Below are 19,834 nucleotides of genomic sequence, written 5' to 3'. Positions count from 1 at the left end.
TTAATTTTATTTTTACAGTATTCTTGTTATATTTGTCACACCCTTAAAAGAATTGGCTGAATTGAGAAATGCAAGAGATATATGTGTATAAGAATGTCACCCATTGAAATCCTTATTCTGTTCATCAGTTGTTGTTGTGGGGTTTAACGCCATTTTTCAGCACATGATAGGCTATGCACGGCAATCAGTATTACTGGTGGAGGAAGAACCCGGGAAAACCCCAGGAAGAACCACTGACCCACAAGAAGCTACTGGAAAGCTTTCTCACATACCCATATTGGCCGAATCCGAGACTCGAACCCACGCAGACAGAGGTGAGATGGCAGTGATCCGTAAAGGAGATCGCTTTATGCCACTCGGGGCCCCTACCTGTTCATCAGTTGTCTTTTGATTAATACACTGCAAGTATTATTTACATACATTAACTTACACCTGAATTCTAATACAAGTCCAATTTGCCCTTCTTGACTATTTCTAAGGCCTTAGGACATTTACTAAATAGCTGATCATAGCCTTAAACAAACATATTTTAAATATTAGTCTATGCTGTAATGAATACACATTTCCTCATATAAACTACACTGTATCAAATACAGTCACTCAAGTGAACTAAACAGTTTGAACAGTTACAGTCTGGTATGCCACTGAATGCTGTTAAATATTTATGAATTGAGCTTCATCGTCTTTCAGATTTCTTTTGCACAGTCTTAAATCACAACCAGTTAATATCCCAGGTATTATATAAACCTGTCTTGAGAGACCTCTGCTATGAGACACCACATGTTTTGAGAGACCAGGATCTCCATGCACAGATTTACTGATTATATAGTCTTATTACCTGTTATGAGAGACCACCTGTCTAGAGAGACCAGTATTTTTGGCAGAAGAGGTGGTCTTTCAAGACAGGTTCTACTGTATTATATAAACATGATATTCTCCTACAACCTGGGACAAGTATCCCCTACTGCTGGCTGCCATTGATATAAAGGATAGTGAGAGGGCAGATAAAGCAGCCATAGCTGTCCTGCAGTCCTCCATTTCCTAATTGAAGATTCCATTATGTTGGTAATGACAAACTCAAAGTCCTTTTTGACAATGTTATTCTTAATGCGACCTCTGTGATACAATTTTTGGTTTATTTGTAGATCATAATAATCAGACTCGGTCTATTCAGATTAAACTTGTTTCAAAAAAGGTTAATTGTTTTATTTGGCTAATTGTTCTGTTCATTCCCATTAAACATGTTTCAAAAGATGATAATTATCTTTGGCTGCATAAAATAATCAGTACATTCATTCCTATTCAGTATATTGTTGTCTTTTATCAATTTGGTATTCAGTTGTATTTGGACTATGGTTATGTAATTTGGAGATAGCTTAATTGGTGTCACATTTTGCTATATGTATTGTATATGTACATTGTACATAATAAAAGACTCAAGGTAGATTAGTTCCTGTAACAAGCTGAGTTACCTTGTCTAAATCAAGTTGTTATTAAAATTAATATTATTATTATTACTTCAAATACGTCATTGTGTTCATATACTGGTACTGGGCTGAATATGTGTAATGAAAATACTGCAGAACATCAAACACACTATTGGAGAGTGGCATCCGATGTATAGATGAAATCAGCAACAAGAGATGGTATTGTGTCAGCCATATGAAACATACATACCTGATTCATGCATACCTCCAGACAGGTGAATATTATAGTGTCCGATTTAATTATTTCAAGTGGTATTGTAGTTATCTATGTCTTAAATAAGAATACACATTTGTATATATTTTTGATTAAATATTGTTTGGGTTATGATAGAAGTGTACATCAGTATTTAGTGTTAAATTTAGTATTTGTGATTCATGTTCTAAGTATATCTTCTTTTGTCCAGTGGAGGATGTTACATGGACTGTATCAGGCAACATTTAAACCATTATTGGCTGGGAAGGTTGTTGTTGTTGTGGGGTTTAACGCCCTTTTTCAACACAAGATAGGCTATACACGGCGGCCAGTATAATTGGTGGAGGAAGAACCCGGGAAGAACCACCGACCCACGAGAAGCTACTGGCAGGCTTTCTTACGTACCCACGTTAGCCGAGCCTGAGACTCGAACTCACGCAGGCAGAGGTGAGATGGCAGTGATCCGTAACGGTGAGCGCTTTAGACCACTCGGCCACTCCGGGCCCCTCGGCTGGGAAGGTATTTTTGTAGACTGACAGTAAATCACTGATAGCAAGGTTTCCTTTAAAGACATTAATTTTGTAACAATATGTAGCTCTTTAAGTAGGTGTAAAGTACTTAAAATAGAATTAAGGGGTTTCTGTGTAATTTGGAATTAATTAACTCATAAGGAAATATTCTACAAGTAATTTACTAATAAATATATAACATTTATGGAAAGTCTAATACACTGAATCTTACCAGAGAATGGATATACAACGATATGGTTCAAGAATTTAGGTTTTGTGCATTTTGGTTTGTAGGAAAATGTCTGCAGTTGACACAATCAGACCATGAAACGTTTAGCTCAGCGTTAGTATTGAATTTTCTTTAGTGACTGAGGCTCGCATGGATGATCTAGAGTCTACCATAATTCAAAGCAGGCTTAGCATGTAGAACTATAAGGCTTCATACTGAATCATGTATACAAGATAACCCCTCTCACTTGACAAATTCCCCAAGTGGATTGTGGTTACTTCAGATTAGGCACTACAACATGAACCTCAGCTAGAATGCACTCCCTGCGGTGTCCACTGACAGTGGAACACATTCTTGTAAAGTGTGTCAATTTCAACTCCATGAGACAGAAGCATTTTGACATACTGTCCACTGACAGTGGAACACACTCTTTTCATTTGTCAATTTCTACTCCATGAAACAGAAGCATTATGACATATTGTCCACTGACAGTGGAACACACTCTTGTCATGTGTCAGTTTCAACCCTTCTTGCAGAGATTATATGAGTATGTACAGTCCAAAGAAATATTGAACTATTTAGGGAATTTAGGTTTCTACAACCAAATTTTAATTAAGGTTAATGGATTGTTTATGTGTTACCATTATCAATTATTTCATTTGAGAGAATTTGAACATCTTTACACTTTATATTACATCTTCTTATATTTAATTTTAAATATTTGGGAAGTTTTTAATTTAAATTTTGTGCAGTCCATTTTTACTTTTTTTTTTTTAAAAATCTTATAATTTTGTTGTCCCTACATAGTCCCTTTAGTGTTGAGGTGCCATGAAACACTACATACATACATACATACATACATACATACATACATACATACATACATAGTGGTTAGAGCGTCCGTCTCGGAAGTGGGAGGTCGTGGGTTTGAATCCCGGTCATGTCATACCAGAGACTTAGAAAAATGGTACTAATAGCTGCCTCGCTTGGCGCTCAGCATTAAGAGGTTAGTGTTAGGACTAGTCGGCCTGGTGTCAGGATAATGTGACTGGGTGGGATATCATGCTATATGTCTGCAGCATGACATCGTAGCGATATGAATGAATTTTTTTTTAAACTACGTTAAAAATCCTAATAACACACACATACACATATACATGCATGCATACATACATACATACATACATACATACTTACATACGTACTGTAATGAGTTTAGGCTGTTTCAAAAAGTAACAGGAAAAAAAGTGAAGACAACAAGCTTTGTAAAATTGAACAAATAATTTATTTCACTAGAATATGAAGTGAAAAATGAGAATAAAGAACTTACGGTTTTAAGAATCAGATCCAAAAATATTCCAAGAATTAAAAAATAGAAGTCCTAGTAATAAAAAGTCCTGAATGAAACTGAGTTCGAATCCCGATGAAATCCAAAATGGAAATCGATGACGTCATTAATGGTCAGCAAAGTGCTGCAATGTAAACAGTCTTTTGTAGAATCACAGAAAATATTATTCCAGTTTTTGAATTCTGTATAAATGTTGATAAATGTCCATGTCCAAGAATTAATTTAGAGCACTAAAATTTCAAGGTAAAACTAAAATTGAATTATCAATATTTTTCTCTTATAAAAACTACTGTTTCACTGGCAGGCCTGAAATCACAATTGCCATAATCCAAATTTTGAGACAGATACCGATCGCAATGCGAATATTGTTAGCGAAATAGATATCATAGAACAATTTCCGTTTCTATGGTGTATTGTACTTCGATTAAACGGCCGCGAAACTTGTAAGGGTATTGATGGGTGTATGTTTAGCCGAGTTAACATCATTCAGAGTGGACCTCTGATGGCCCAAAGGTCAAAGTGCGCACCTTATTACAGGTCACGGACATCTCACCCATGTCTGCTTGTGTTCGAGTCTCCGCTTAGCCAAAGTGAGTATGTGAGAAAGCTTGCCAATAGCTTACCGTGGGTCTTGGTTTTCGCTATGTCTGCGTGTGCTCGAGTCTCCGCTTAGCCTAATTGAGTATGTGAGAAAGCTTGCCAGTATCTTCCCTTGGTTCTTGGTTTTCCCGGATTCTTCCTCCACAGAATATACTGTCCGCCATGTATGACTATCATGTGCTGAAGGAAAAAAAAAAGCCTTAAATCCACAAAACTAAACCAAAGAAAAACATCATTCGGATTATGTTCGACATGTCCATAATTCATTCACTGGTCTCCGTGCGGGCATTCTTTTCTATTGTAAGTATATAGCACCCGTGCGAATATGGTTTCCGAACGTGCGACCGTACGAACAGATACATCCTCAATTCTTTTCTCGTATGTCATCAAGCTTGTAAGTCGTTAAATGTGTTTTTGGTAAAACGTTACCTTCATAAGACACCGGGTTTTATTTTCAAAGGAAAGATGTCAGTCTCAGATATATATGATAGCTAAGACGGTTGTAATTCTAGTTTCATATTATTTGTAAAATTCTTAGTATCTATCCCAACCGATTCCTAGTGTTCCCTACTCTCACTCGTTTTGTTTTCGGACTTTACCACTGAACCTAGTTTTTTAAATCTTTTTCGCAAGCATGTTCGACGTAAGCATTGTTTACACATAATTAAAACAACGTCCTTTCTAAACACAGACCTAACTTTTTCATCAATTCTGTGTTTAACAAATAAGCGCTATGGTGGCCGAAATAGAGCGTCCACCCCGGATGCGGGAGGTCGCGGGTTCGAATCTAGTCCGAGTTTTACCAGAGACTTATGAAAAATTGTATTAGAAACTTCCTCGCTTGGCGCTCAGCATTAAGAGAGGAGAGTGTTATGACTGGTCTGGATGGTGTCATGATAATATGACTGTATGGGACATGATGCTTCAGACATCGTTGCAATATGCCTGAAAAAACTGTTAAAGCTACGTTAAAAATCTAAATCACACACACACACACACACACACACATATTTGACTAATAACAGAGACAATGACAGTGTTACCCAGTGATTACTCGACATGTTATCGATCTTGTGTATCCGTGGGCAATGCCCGTATGTAAAGCTTGACGTCATCAGCAGATAACGCCCTATGATTGAACTTAAGGAAACTGGCACTGTTATTGTGGAAGCAGTCATTGTCGCGTAGTTGGTTATTTTTAGATTAGAATTATAAGCATAACTAAACTGATGGGACACGAAAATGTTATTTACATAATTTCTTTTAATCTGGCTCAGTCGCGACACAGTTGACTACGTCAGTCCCGACCTTTTACACTTTCTCTATCCATTCATCCCTAGTTCGATTCATAATAAAATAATGGATTTTTATTTGCATTGGTCGCACCGGCCATCATCAAATATACATATACATGTATATTTAATATTATAATTTTTGACAGAAATGATAATGGCAAGTTTGACACCAACAGTAAAACAAATCTGTCGCATGTAAAAAAAATCAATAAATAAAAAGATATATACTTATATATGTATGCAAACATTTACATTCATGCATGCATATCAACACTGACGCATTATATATGTATATACTACAGCCATACACATACACATAAAAAAAACTCCACTGCCAATCTAGAGACATTCACTAGTCATTAACAACTGACACTGCCCAACACGCAAGTAAAAACCCGAATTACCGTAACATGAACGTGACATAAAATGAGGGCCTACAATCATTAAAGCACATAACAGACATTGTTGTGAATTGGGCCAACCAAGGCTCTGCAGTCGTAATAATGGACAAAGAAGACTATGTAAGCGAGGCAAACACACAACTAAGTAATGAAAATTCAACAAGGAAAATGTGACAATGACCTGACCGAAGAACACAAGAAATTGCACGACTGTCATCAGTGAATGTCAGCAAAGAGACACTAAAATGAAAAAATTAAAGGAATACCTTACCCACCCACCCCAACCCTGGAGCTTGCAGATTAAACCTCCTACCCAAGACACACCAAGCAGGAAATACTGGAAGACCAGCAATTTCTGATCTTGCGGAGAAATTTCTCAGAGCCTCGACTTTGATATGAGACCCTGTGTCTCAACCCGCTCATATTGTGCTCATGACGGGGCCAGTGTCATAGTTAAACGTAAAATCAGCGAATCTTTACCACCAATATTTGGCTTTTCTATGTGGATGTGACTCTACCGCATAGTAATGTCCACATGAAATAGCAGCATGCGAGGAAGCAAGGCAAACAAGACCCGAGAAGAAACCACAACTCTGTTTTAGCCAGAGTGTGAAACTCACCGTAAATAAAAACGTCCTCCAAGCGCGCAGGACCGATAACCTGAAAATAATTTAGGTTGAGGCCATAACCAAAGAAGAAAACATGTAGTCATCGACTCGATGGTAAATGCAAGAAGACATGAATATCATCCCTTAGTAAAAAGTTTATTTGTATAATGTATGACACATGGACATAAAGAAAAAAACGCAAAGTCGTATGTCAGATTCATAAAATTGTGTTACATTCATCTTAAAATGGCTACTGTTTGCTGACCACAGTGACCAGGAAAATGATGCTTACTGCCCAGCTGATCCAGTCATAAAAATTCATCTAGAGTTTGCGCATAAGAATGTTGCTGTGCTATTGATGACCAGTCTGAATAAAAATTGGAAGCCCAATGCATTGACTTGGCATCAGTGGCAGTATCAGTGGCACATGCGCGATTATGCTCATGCCACTTAAAGCCAAGAAATCAATCAAGTGGCAGTATCGGAACTAGACACAGTCTACAGAGATGGGGCTCGGATAGCCAAAGTACGGCTACCCATGAAATTAGGTCTGCGGAAAGACGAGTTACAGCCGTGGATTGCTGGAACTGGAACTGGATGAATTGAATCAATATCGACAGAATGTAGCTGAACACGGTCTTAGCATGCATCCTATTAATATATTCCAAGGACATTCTGAAACCCGTCTGTTTCTAAAACTTCGTTTGATAGTGATAGATTCCTTTTGATTTTATTTTTTTTACCTTGGCCATGTTTGTTTTTTTAGCCTCAGGTGACTTCGTACCATCGAGATACCTCCAATGTTGGACGTTTTATTTTTGGAAGTAGCATGTGTCATTAGAAACGTTCTTATATGGAGTTACAAGCGTCACAAATGAACATCAGAAACAATTCACATTTATTTATCTTTAACTGATTTCTGTTATTTCCTTAACGTCACGAAATGTACAATTTGCACGAATAAAACTCCAACTGACCAGACGGACTGGCTACTGATCTTCTCTCTCTCTCTCTCTCTCTCTCTCTCTCTCTCTCTCTCTCTATATATATATATATATATATATATATATATATATATATATATATATATATATATATATAATTCTTAACTTTGGAAGTATGTAAGAGACCCTTCCCTCTTTTGATGTTTGCATTTGTTTGGAAGGATTTACCTTCCTAGGGTTCTCTTTGTGGTATTCATGGAACTTTTAATTGGCACCATGTAACCATTATTGTGCTAATGTGCCGTTAAATTCTAATTAATCCATATACGCACATACATACATACATACATACATACATACATACATACATACATACATACACGTATGGAGCTTTACTTGAATTGGTATCATTTAGCCATTATTGTGTTCAGGTGTCATTCACATCATCTTAATTTATGAAGTATGAAATATTTTCTATTTGGATTAGAACTTTACAGTAAGTGCTTTCTAGGGGCCAGATTTTGTATGGTCATACACCAGCAATATTACTATGACATCTTACGTTTCTTTGTTGTTGTCAGTTAAGAAGATCAAGTAGTTCTTGCCAGCCTTAGATACCCGATTTGCCAAAGCGTAATTAGTAGGTAGTATACAGTTTTCTGCTTCTTGAGGGATATATTGCGATTACAATCTGGTTTTGGTTACAATTAAGGAACGGTACAGAAATATATAGTTTGCTTAATGTCCATGTATTTGTAATTGTTATTTCTCTCTCTCTCTCTCTCTCTCTCTCTCTCTCTCTCTCTCTCTCTCTCTCTCTATATATATATATATATATATATATATATATATATATATATACATACATCACATGTATATACGAATGCAGTTTAAAACAATTTAGGTATACTACGCATAGTAATGTACAACCGGATATGGTCAAGCATATGAATTTACTTAAATGCAAACACAAAACGTATCATCAATATACGGACAGTATTCTCGATGTTTTTCTTGGTAGTTCGTGAGAATACATCCACTAATTAAATCATCACTGCTATGTACATAATGTTTTTGTCAGTAATGTCATAAGAAGCCCGACTGACGTTATAGATAAGGATATCGTCCCTGCTAGATGTATAAGATCTTATCCGATTATATTATCACGTGTTATTTTGAAGGTTTTAGTGGTTATCAACGTTAATCGGCAGTCTAAAGTCTCATTCTGATGGACGTGATGCTACCTTGTCATGTATATACATATTCATCCGGTATCGTTCGTATCAACATTTTATTCGATTTCGACGTAGGATCGAATCCATGATAAATACGACTGTTTTTAAATGAGATTGTAAATTTTTGCTGAAAACAATGTCAAGGAGGACGGCCTTCGTAGGTCAGAACACATCCGTATTTTGAGGGACCTTAAAGTGCTGGTTGAGATTTAGCTTCAGAAGTTTGGCAGTATGAATATCGTTATAGATAACCGTGTAACAGATCTTCTACAGACTAAAATATCAAATTTTCCTAAGGATAGATTTTTAACGATAAAGGTAGGTACCACCTATCATATTTTTAGTATATTCTTGAGACTTCGACTCTATCTAGATACTGCAGCAGAATGAAATATAACATATATGTGTATTTTAAAACTTAATAATGTGAAGAATGAGAGAGAGAGAGAGAGAGAGAGAGAGAGAGACTGTATCAAATTTCGTCATATTGCGGTTACTTTTAATTTGGCATGACGGGTCTGTCTCAAAACGGAGATCATTTGCTCACGCCAAGCCTGCTTGTTAACAGAGTGGAGACCTGCATGTTAACAACAAAACTGTCCGTCATGAAAGTCCAGTTATATATCTTTGTAGGGATATAAGTTATCATGATATATTTTTTTAGAATACCGTATTTACTCGCTTCAATTCAAGTCGAAACTAAAGCAGATTTGACTAGGAAACCGTTCAGGTTGTTTCGTACTCATCTTTAGGAAAGTGGCCGCACGCCCCAACACCTCATCATCCCCGCCCACCCAATCAGCCTCTGATTTAATTTCCAAAATGTAATGAACGTTTACGAAGTCCACTTTTTGAATTAACATGCATTTGTACAGTAAAGGTAACTCGTAACGTCAGTGACCTCGTTATAGTGTGAATTAATATGTAGTTGTACCGTTAAAGTTACTCTACATCAGTGACCACGCGATGGTGTGAAGACATCAGTGCGTATACTCCCACGTACATTATATGGGGTTGTTCAAATTTTATATGAAATGTTTCGGATTTCGCCCTTTTTTTTAAAGCAAAGATTAGAAATGTAAAAAAAAAAATGTTTCATCTAGTAGCAGTTGATATAATTTTGTTTACATATTTGTAATTGCGAGTATGTATTATAGATACTCCTATCAGTTTCAGTTAATTAAAATGTATAGTTTCTGCTGTACTCATTTCACGTCATATAGCACAAATGCTCGGTGTAGACTGTTTGATTAATGAATGCGAACAATTCGTACTAATGATGTATTCTTGCATCTGATTGGCTGAGCTTGTTACCTTTCTGGACCTAACAGGAAGTCCTGATTCTAATCCGATTTTTGATCAAACTTGTAATGTCGTTTTTTTATCTTCAAGATCTTGGATGAGTTTGATAATGAGCAAAATATACCCATACACCCAGATAGTTTGATAATGAGCAAAATATATCCACACACCCAGATAGTTTGATAATGAGCAAAATATACCCATACACCCAGATAGTTTTTCGTGTAATTGGCTGAGTTTGTTACCTCTCTGAAAGTGAAATTTATTTATCAGATTTTCATCAAAACTTCCAATGTAGGCTGATATCATCAAGATTTCGCAAGTTCGATGATAAGCAGAATTTACGCATAGCAATGATCAGATCTTGAATTATATTGATTTGGATTCTTACAACTCCGAAGATTATTTCTGATTCAGTTTTTATCAATCTTATTGTATAGGCTTCAATCTTCAAGATATTGGACGAGTAGGGTTATGAGCAAAAATCATGGAAAAAAAATGATGTGGGTTTACTATATATAAAGAGAGAGAGAGAGAGAGAGACAGACAGGGAGAGTTCATTTGGTTATGAGCACGTATATTAATGACGTCATCGTGCATAAAACTGATCGAACTTCGTACAACTTGATAAATAAAAATCATGAAAAGATGTGGGTTTACTCTATATAAAGAGAGACAGACAGACAGAGAGCGTTTATTTGGTTATGAGCACAGATATTAATAAGGTCATCGTGCATATAACTGACCGAACTTCGTACAACTTGATGAATAAAAATCATGAAAAAAATGATGTGGGTTTACTTTATATAAAGAGAGAGAGAGAGTTCATCTGGTTATGAGCACGTATATTAATAACGTCATCGTGCATATAACTGATCGAACTTCGTACAACTTGATAAATAAAAATCATGAAAAAAATGATGTGGGTTTACTTTATATAAAGAGAGAGACAGACAGACAGAGAGGTTCATTTGGTTATGAGCACATATATTAATGAGGTCATCGTGCATAAAACTGATCGAACTTCGTACAACTTGATAAATAAAAATCATGAAAAGATGTGGGTTTACTTTATATAAAGAGAGACAGACAGACAGAGAGCGTTTATTTGGTTATGAGCACAGATATTAATAAGGTCATCGTGCATATAACTGACCGAACTTCGTACAACTTGATGAATAAAAATCATGAAAAAAATGATGTGGGTTTACTTTATATATATATATATATATATATATATAGAGAGAGAGAGAGAGAGAGAGAGAGAGAGAGAGAGAGAGAGAGAGAGAGAGTTCATCTGGTTATGAGCACAGATGAAGATGTTGGATGAGTTTTATTATGAACGAGAGATCCATTCATAGTTATGAGATTGTGTTCTTGCATCTGATTAACTGCTTTTCTACATTCCTGTAGTCTTTTTAAAACATGATTTTTATCAGAGTTGGTAAATAGGCCTACGTCATCAAGATCTTTGATTAGTATAATTAATGACGTTCATCTATATTAATTAATGAAGTGACGTCATCTAATTGGCTGTGCCTATTAACACTCTTTCAGCAATATTTCTGATCAGATTTCAGTCAAATTTGTTAAATAATTTTATATTTTCAAGTTGCTGGATGAGTTATTAGGAACAAAATCAACACACATTAATGAGATACACCTTGATCTGATTGGACATTTTTACCGTTCTGAAGACAGATTTCCAATTGGATTTTGTCCAGTTTATAAAAAATCTGCTTATATTATCAGTGCCGTAGCAGGTTCCACCGTGTGTGAGACCTGCGCATATTAGTGAGATACTTTGGCTGAGCTTGTTACCACTGTATATATAGTGATTATATTTCTCATCCAGATCCAAGCAGTTTTGGTAAATGGGTTTATATAATGAAAAATCACGGAATACGAACAAGGGTCTTTGCATGTTAAGTATGATATGAAATTTATGAGAGGATTTACATAGGTTGTGTCCTTACAATACTACATAAGCCGACTTAGATGAAATGGTCAGCAGTTAAATTATGTAAGTCAGATGTGTGATCTAGGGACAACTTGGGCCTCTCTCTCTCTCTCTCTCTCTATAATATATATATATATATATATATATATATATATATATATATATATATATATATATATATATATATATATATATATATATTGATTGGTCATAAACCAGAAGAAGTTATGACGTAACCTGTTGTCCGGATTACAATGTGTCCATTCATTGACATACTTTTGCTAGAGTTTCTGTTCCTAAACTAAATGAAAACATGCTACTTGGACATCGAATATGGCCGCCTAATGAGCCATCTTGTAAATATTGTTATCGATACTTTTGAATATATGGTGATGTCAACATGGGGTATTCACTAAAAGACATTACCAAAAGACTTCCTATAATGTCTAGTCGATCCTAAATCAAAATGGTGTCAATATGATGTCCAGTATCACCACTACGACAGCCATTTAGAAGATTTGACCTTCACTACAGCTTATGAGCGGGAAGTCACATCGGCATGCGGAATGCTGCGGGTTCGAAACTCTTCCCAGTCATACCAGAAACTTATATATGTTAGGACTGGTCGGTCTGGTGTTAGGATAATGTGACCGGGTGGGACATCATGCTGCATGCCTGCGGCATGATGCCCCGGTGCTATACATCACTAAAATCATAGTTCAGTAGTTAACCGTGTGCAGATTGTTGCCTTATAACCCTGCAGTAGCCTAAGTTGTTAGAGCGTCAGCCTCGGATGCGTGAAGTTGCCGGTTCTAACCCCGGCCGAGTCATACCATAGACTTATAAAAATGGTAGTAGCCTCTGCCTCGCTTAACGCTCAGTATTACGAGGTTAGTATTTGAACTGGTCGGCTTGGTGTCAGGATAATGTGACTGGTGGAACGTGATGTTGCATGTCTGCGGCATGATGACCCAGTGCTAGACATCATTATAAACTGCCATAATACAGACATGGTAGCAGTATGACTGGACAGTTGTTAAAACTACTTGGACAAATCTTAATCTCTCTCTCTCTCACACACACACACACACACACACACACACACACACACTATAATGTAATTTCTGACGTCGTGAGGTGTTGTTACACTTGTTATAAATACAAAAATTAAGGTATGGTTGCATTTACTTCTATAACAGAGTAGTAAAGGATAAAATAGAATAATCCAGATCTTTGTAGAACTGAACCTGAGCCAACCGTAACGTTTTTCCTCAGCAGACTACACTGAAATGTTTTTATATCGTTTGTAATGATTCTCACATAAAATTGCTTACAAATTTTTGAAGTAATGTAAAAACACGTGCAGATTGACGTTCTGTTAGATATACATTAGTTCTCTCCTAATGTCGTCTCTACTTTATGCAAAATGAAATTACAAGGAATTTCATTGTAACCATAGTGATCATTTTCTCAAGTTTGGGTAGTAAATAAACACACATAGACACATAGAAAACACTATTTTAGAGGAACTGTATCGTTGTTGTTGTTGTTGTAGGGTTTAACGCCATTTTTCAGCACACGATAGGCTATGCATGGCGGCCAATATTAATGGTGGAGGAAGATCCCGGGAAAACCCCGGAAAGAACCACCGACCCACGAGAAGCTACTGGCAGGCTTTCTCACATACCCACATTGGCTGAATCCGAGACTCGAACCCACGCAGACAGAAGTGAGATGGCAGTGATCCGTAACGGAGAGCACTTTAGACCACTCGGCTACTCGGGGCCCCGAGGAACTGTATCAAAAGGATATATATATATATATATATATATATATATATATATATATATATATATATATATATATATTCCAAAACAATTACGTATTTCGGTGTCGGTACATAGACAATTTTAAATAAAGAGGAGACCTAATTGTATTTTCTAATAAAAACAATGCAGTATTAAAAAAATTTTTAACCATAACTCCGCTCTATTAGTGTATTTTTTTTGAGGATATGAGGTCTACCTGTCTTTCACAAAGACACAACTAGGCAACCAACTAGCAACCCTTTGATTACGACTCCTATGCTCAACAACTGATCTACCGCGGCTTAATAATCTAAGAATGGAGAGGAAGATCAGAGAAAAACTAGAGTTTGGTTTGGTATAGATGAATAATAAAAGTATTGACAATGACACATCAGCTGTATGCTGGACAAATAAGACGTACTTTTTACAAGTTAATGTTGTGGGCCGATACTAAGAGACGCCCACTATGACATCATATGTATAGCTAAAACTTTTCCAGTCGATGACGTCACTGTTAACATTTCATATATACCGATCTATGTATTGAACGATTACTTAAATATGGGTGTTGACTCTCGGGGAGTACCACTATAAACTGTCACACCGTAGGCATCGTAGCAGTAGGACTAAAAAGTTGTTAAAGCTACGTTAAAAAATCGAAATCACTGGAAGAAGCAGGCGACAAACGAAATTCAATATGAGATCATACTCCTTGTCGCGAAGACGAAACACTAAACTGGTGAGGCACTCTTCGTTCTTTTTTTAAAATTTTTAATTTGTTCGGTACCACAGTGGCATTAGAACTGGCTAGATCAGTCCGAACCATTTATACTTCTACAGTATCCGTTCATAATTTAGAGTCTGTATATAAAAATATTGATTTAAAGGCTAGTTTTCCTACAACGTGCATATCGTCTTGTCCTATTATTCGATTATATTTTTAACACGTGCAGTGAAAAAGTGTTATGTTTACAAACTTGTCGCTATCAACATTAAGGTAAGGTAAATTTTCTCCTTGTCATTCCAGTCTATTTAGGCCATATGATTTCGAATGAGCACAGCAAAAAGGATATATGCATTGTAATTACTTCTAACGGATGGGATTACCTTGATTATAGTGTTGTAATTACAAATAGGTATATTATAGTTAATTAATGAACTACTATTAAAACGGGCATTTTTTTAGTTTTGAAAACTTCACCAATAATTGATTTAGTCAAAAGATCAGGAAACATTATTTTGAATTTCCCCTAAATACGCAGTTGTAAAATTGTGTTTACTCATCTTTAACGTCGGTGGCCATCATTATTTGAATAAGATGAAAGTTATTGGTGAAGACACCTGTACAGGTGCCATCATGTACGTTTATTAGAGTTGTCAACATTGTTTTCATTGTCATTCAGGTGCTTATTTAAGTGGCAGTTGATTATACGTTTTACCTATTTGAAATCACAATACCGTAATCGAGGTACTCCTATCAGTTAAGATTAATTACAGTTTATAGTTTAAGATTCATCGTCATCATCATCATCATCATCATGATCGATCCCGTAACGAAGAGGTTGTTGGGGAACCACTAATGATTTCACCACCAATTCTCTCCATCCTTCCCTGTTCTCCACACGATCAGCTTTCTTTTGGAATCAAGACTAGTAATGCTGTCCTTCAATATTAAAACCCAAAAACAAGAAGAAAATCGGGGGCCCCGAGTGGTCGAGTAGTCTAAAGCGCTCTCCGTCACGGATCACTGCCATCTCACCTCTGTCTGCGTGGGTTCGAGTCTCGGATTCGGCTAATGTGGGTATGTGAGAAAGCTTGCCAGTAGCGTCTCGTGGGTCGGTGGTTCTTTCCGGGGGTTTTCCGGGTTCTTCCTCCACCATTAATACTGGCCGCCATGTATAGCCTATAGTGTGCTGAAAAATGGCGTTAAACCCTACAACAACAACAACAAAATCCTTACAGGGGTGTAGTCTATAGTCACGTTGTAAAATAAATACACCTTCTGGCCGAAATCAGAGTGTATCACACACTGTCATAGAAAACAGTCTTACATTGACCATTTGGCGAGGACAGAACTGTGTATTTCACATCATTTGAAAGGGCTAACACTTAAGATACCATTTCGCCATGTTCAATTTCCGTAGGACCCTCCCGGTAGCCTAAGTGGTTAGAGTTATGCCTATGATACGGAAGATCGCGGTTCGAACCCTGCCGAGAGTCATAAAAAAGATTTATAAAAAATCTTAATAGCATCTGCATCGCTTGGTGTTTAGCATCAAGAGGTTAATGTTAGGGCTATTCGGCCTGGTGTCAGGATAATGTGAATGGGTGGGACATGATAATACATGTCTTCGGCATGATGCCCCAGTGCTAGATATCACTAAAATCCACCTTACTGCGATATGACTGGAATTTTTTAAAAGCTACTTTAAAAATCCAAATCACACACAGTTTCCATAGGACATCATACTGACCTATGAGACTCGTAAGTTTAATACAAAACTGAGATCCATGAAAAGTCATAACGTGTAAACGAAAGCTAACATTGTTCTGTAAAGAAAAGTGTAACTGAGTGCATTGGAACAAAGTTATGTAACAGTCTTCCTAGATTTTTGCAGTTATATTTTGAACAAGAAGAAAAGAACAGTTTTGCCCTGTAAAAAAGGGGTCATAGAGTGGATCGGAGAAAAGTTAGGAAATAAACTTCCGATATTGCTTTGCACGTGTCGCTTATTCATAACTCGGTTTCACAAGTTATCGTCGGACACCCAAGTGTGATGGCTTGCCTTAGCACTCCATTCGAGTGGTAACATGATTAAATCATACGTGGGTTTCCGACGATGACAAAATATGTTCGTCTGCATTTAATTTTCACATTAGAAGCACGCATTGTAACGGAAACAAGTAAACTATATAGAAGAAGAAGAAAAAAAAGACTAAAACAGGTTTTGTTTGTGGTATCGTTCTCTGCCAACAAGACATTAATTTAAGAAAGTAAAATCACGTTTTTGTAATATTTCAGTCGAGAATGTAAGAATCTTTTTTTAGAATGAAATTCATGAATGTCAATGCACGGTACATAATTTGTTATATGTGTGTATGAATGTATGTATGTTATTGCGTATCAAGCACATAAGCACAATAGTAGCTAAGGTAAAGTTATAAAATTACGTAATTGAAGAATTGTTCAAAAACCTTAGGAAGATAAACCCTTCCAAATTACGACTAAATAAATCTTAATCGTTAAATGTTGGCGTTCAGTAAAATGGAGTGTGTGTGTGTATGTGTATGTGTATTTTTAAGATAACTCTTTAAAAAAATTGAGTTATATCGCTAAGATGTCTGTAGTGTGGCAGTTTATAGTAATGTCTAGCAATTGGACATCATGCTGCAGATATTTAGCATCATGTCCCATTCAGTTACATTATCCTAATTACGTGGAAAAATGGGAACCAGCCTGGAAATGGGTGAACATATAAAAATATAGTATATATGGGTTAGGCTGGCTATAGGATTGGTTAATAATGTAAGTTATGTTTTAGGGAAAAGAATCTTTTGAGAGCTTATCCTGGTTGTAAGACATTGTTTTATTGATTGAATTTCAGTCCTTTAACAGTCTTGAGTTTAGATCAGTCATTACTAAAATTAGCACCTGACTCTTTGGTGCGGAATTGAAAGCACATGTTTCAAACACATGCAGGTCCAGAAAATGCCACGGCTCATATCCATTCCTCTACACAGAAACTGACATCCAGGTTTCATCTATACTGATAAATATAGGTTTGACCATGAGCACTCAGAAATGTTAAGTTATTGAATTTTTAATATCATGGTATTTGCAAAGGTTTACTATGGAAACTGAATTAGTACTGTGAGTCCTATAGACAGCCACAGCAATACAGTGACTCCACATATGCAAGTGCAATTAACTTTACTATAAATGTAATCATATGGTTCTATTTGTGGATATCAAGCAAAATTAATAGCTTTTGTAAACCACAGGGTGACTTTCAGTGGGATATTAAACACATATTCAGATATATCAGCTGTTGCCAAGAATGGGGGAGGGGGAACAATGTGTGGATTTGACTATGTTAGGTGGAATGTTTTGCACTTTGGTTTATATCTAAGCAATACATATATAAAATTTATACAATTTACCATTTATAGAGTAATTATAGTAAGCAGTATTATGTTTCATAATTTTGTTTTCAAACATAATGCTTCAGATATGATCACTTAGGTCTCTTCCACCGTGCCTAATGGTGATGACCTCTCATGACTTTGCATCCCACTAACTTCTTTCAGTGAATGTTTTGAAACTTCATATTTTGCACTTTAATGGATTTATGTCTACCATACTTTAGTTTTAAATTATATGTCTTCTGGGAGGAATTTAGGTATTTTTTGCCATTTAAATATCTTTTTTCTGCAACAACACATGTACACACAGATGGTTACCTTGACCTTTTACTCATTAATTACATAATATGACAAGGCTGGTAATATATTTCAGTATTAAATTGAAGAGAGATAAATAGTGATATTAAAAAAAGATGACTCTTATAAGACAGCTTTATTTTTTTAAAATTATTTTCTTAGATAAAGCTCAAATATTTAAATGTTGCCTGAAATGCACCAGTGCTCTTTAGGTGAACACGAACTTGCAATATAATTCAATTTTCACTAATGTAATCGTTGACAAGTAGAACTATTCAATTGCTTACTTATGTACAAACTACTATTACTTGGTCTGTCCAGAAAATCAAGGGTGGATACACCAGGCCGACTATTCCTAACACTAACTTCTTAATGCTGAACCCCAAGCGAGGCATCTGCTAGTACTACTTTTATGTCTTTTGTATGACTTTGACGGAGTTTAAACTGCCAACAGCCTGTATCCAAGGCTGACGCTCGTACCATTTAGGCCACCGGAGCGTTTTGTAAAATGGATATAAAACAATAGCTAAATTGTTGTGAAGAAAGAAAAACAGACTTATGCGCGTATACTAGTATTTCAGGATTAGACATAATACAGTGAGTTACTGTGCATCGTGAAACATTATACATTGATTTTTATGCTTGCGTAATATATGTGTATGTCTGTCTCTCCATCATGTTCCATTCTCATGTTAAATTTCCATATGCCCCAGTTGTAACTCTTGTAAAGTATAGAAATACATGAAACACGACACCAAAATTATAATAATTACATTGTTTTACATTTGGAATTTTCATGTGTGTGTGTGTATGTGTGATTTGGATTTTTAACGTAGCTTTAACAATTTTTCAGTTATATCGCTACGATGTCTGCAGTGTGGCACATTGTAGTGATGCCGCAGACATGTAGCATGATGTCCCACCCAGTCACATTATCCTGACACCAGGCCGACCGGTCCTAACACTAACCTCTTAATGCTGAGCGCCTAACTAGTCAGCTGTTAATGCCATTTTTAGAAGTCACTGGTATGACTCGGCCGGGGATCGAACCCCGACCTCCCGCTTGGAATTTCCATAGGATCCCGTAGTGACATCCGTAATGTTTTCTTAGGGTTATGTAGTGGCCCATACCCAATGTTAAATTCCCACAAGACACTGTTCATGTTCAATTCCCATAGACGAATCCGTACAGTCGCAAACGTCATGTTCAATTCCATTCGACTCCATACTAGTGGCCCAAACGCAAACTTTAACATTCACATTAGAGTCCGTAGTGGACCAAATATTAAATATCTGTATGGACCATGGTAGCCTAAACGCAATGTTAAACTCCCATTGGTGGCCATAATGGCCCAAACATAATGATGAATTTCCATGGGCGGAAATAGTACATCTACCCTTTTTCTAAATTTCCTTTAGGTGACCATATTGACCCCTGCAACTACTGACTTCCCTTTGGACAATATAGCTTCATT

General features: G+C 36.4%; 1 protein-coding gene across 4 annotated transcripts in view; it reads left to right on the top strand.

The window, feature by feature from the left end:
• LOC149790611 (inositol-trisphosphate 3-kinase homolog) overlaps nucleotides 1-19,834 on the top strand; it is a 105,243-nt gene that overhangs the window by 14,880 nt on the left and 70,529 nt on the right. For 2 of the 4 annotated variants that reach the window (XM_089972721.1, XM_089972724.1), the window contains exon 1: nucleotides 8,831-9,167. The exons of 1 other annotated variant lie outside the window; for it this stretch is intronic. In XM_089972721.1, coding sequence (XP_089828847.1) covers nucleotides 9,081-9,167 — 87 coding nt within the window. In that variant the 5' untranslated portion in view covers nucleotides 8,831-9,080. Of the gene's footprint in view, nucleotides 1-8,830; nucleotides 9,168-14,467; nucleotides 14,659-19,834 lie in introns of those variants that run through there. One more of the 4 variants, XM_089972723.1, reaches the window with a different exon arrangement.

The sequence above is a fragment of the Sinohyriopsis cumingii genome, chromosome 10 (assembly GCF_028554795.1).
Source record: "Sinohyriopsis cumingii isolate HCF-2022 chromosome 10, ASM2855479v2, whole genome shotgun sequence".
Lineage (NCBI taxonomy): Eukaryota > Metazoa > Mollusca > Bivalvia > Unionida > Unionidae > Sinohyriopsis > Sinohyriopsis cumingii.
This window is presented reverse-complemented; position numbering and strand designations above follow the sequence as displayed.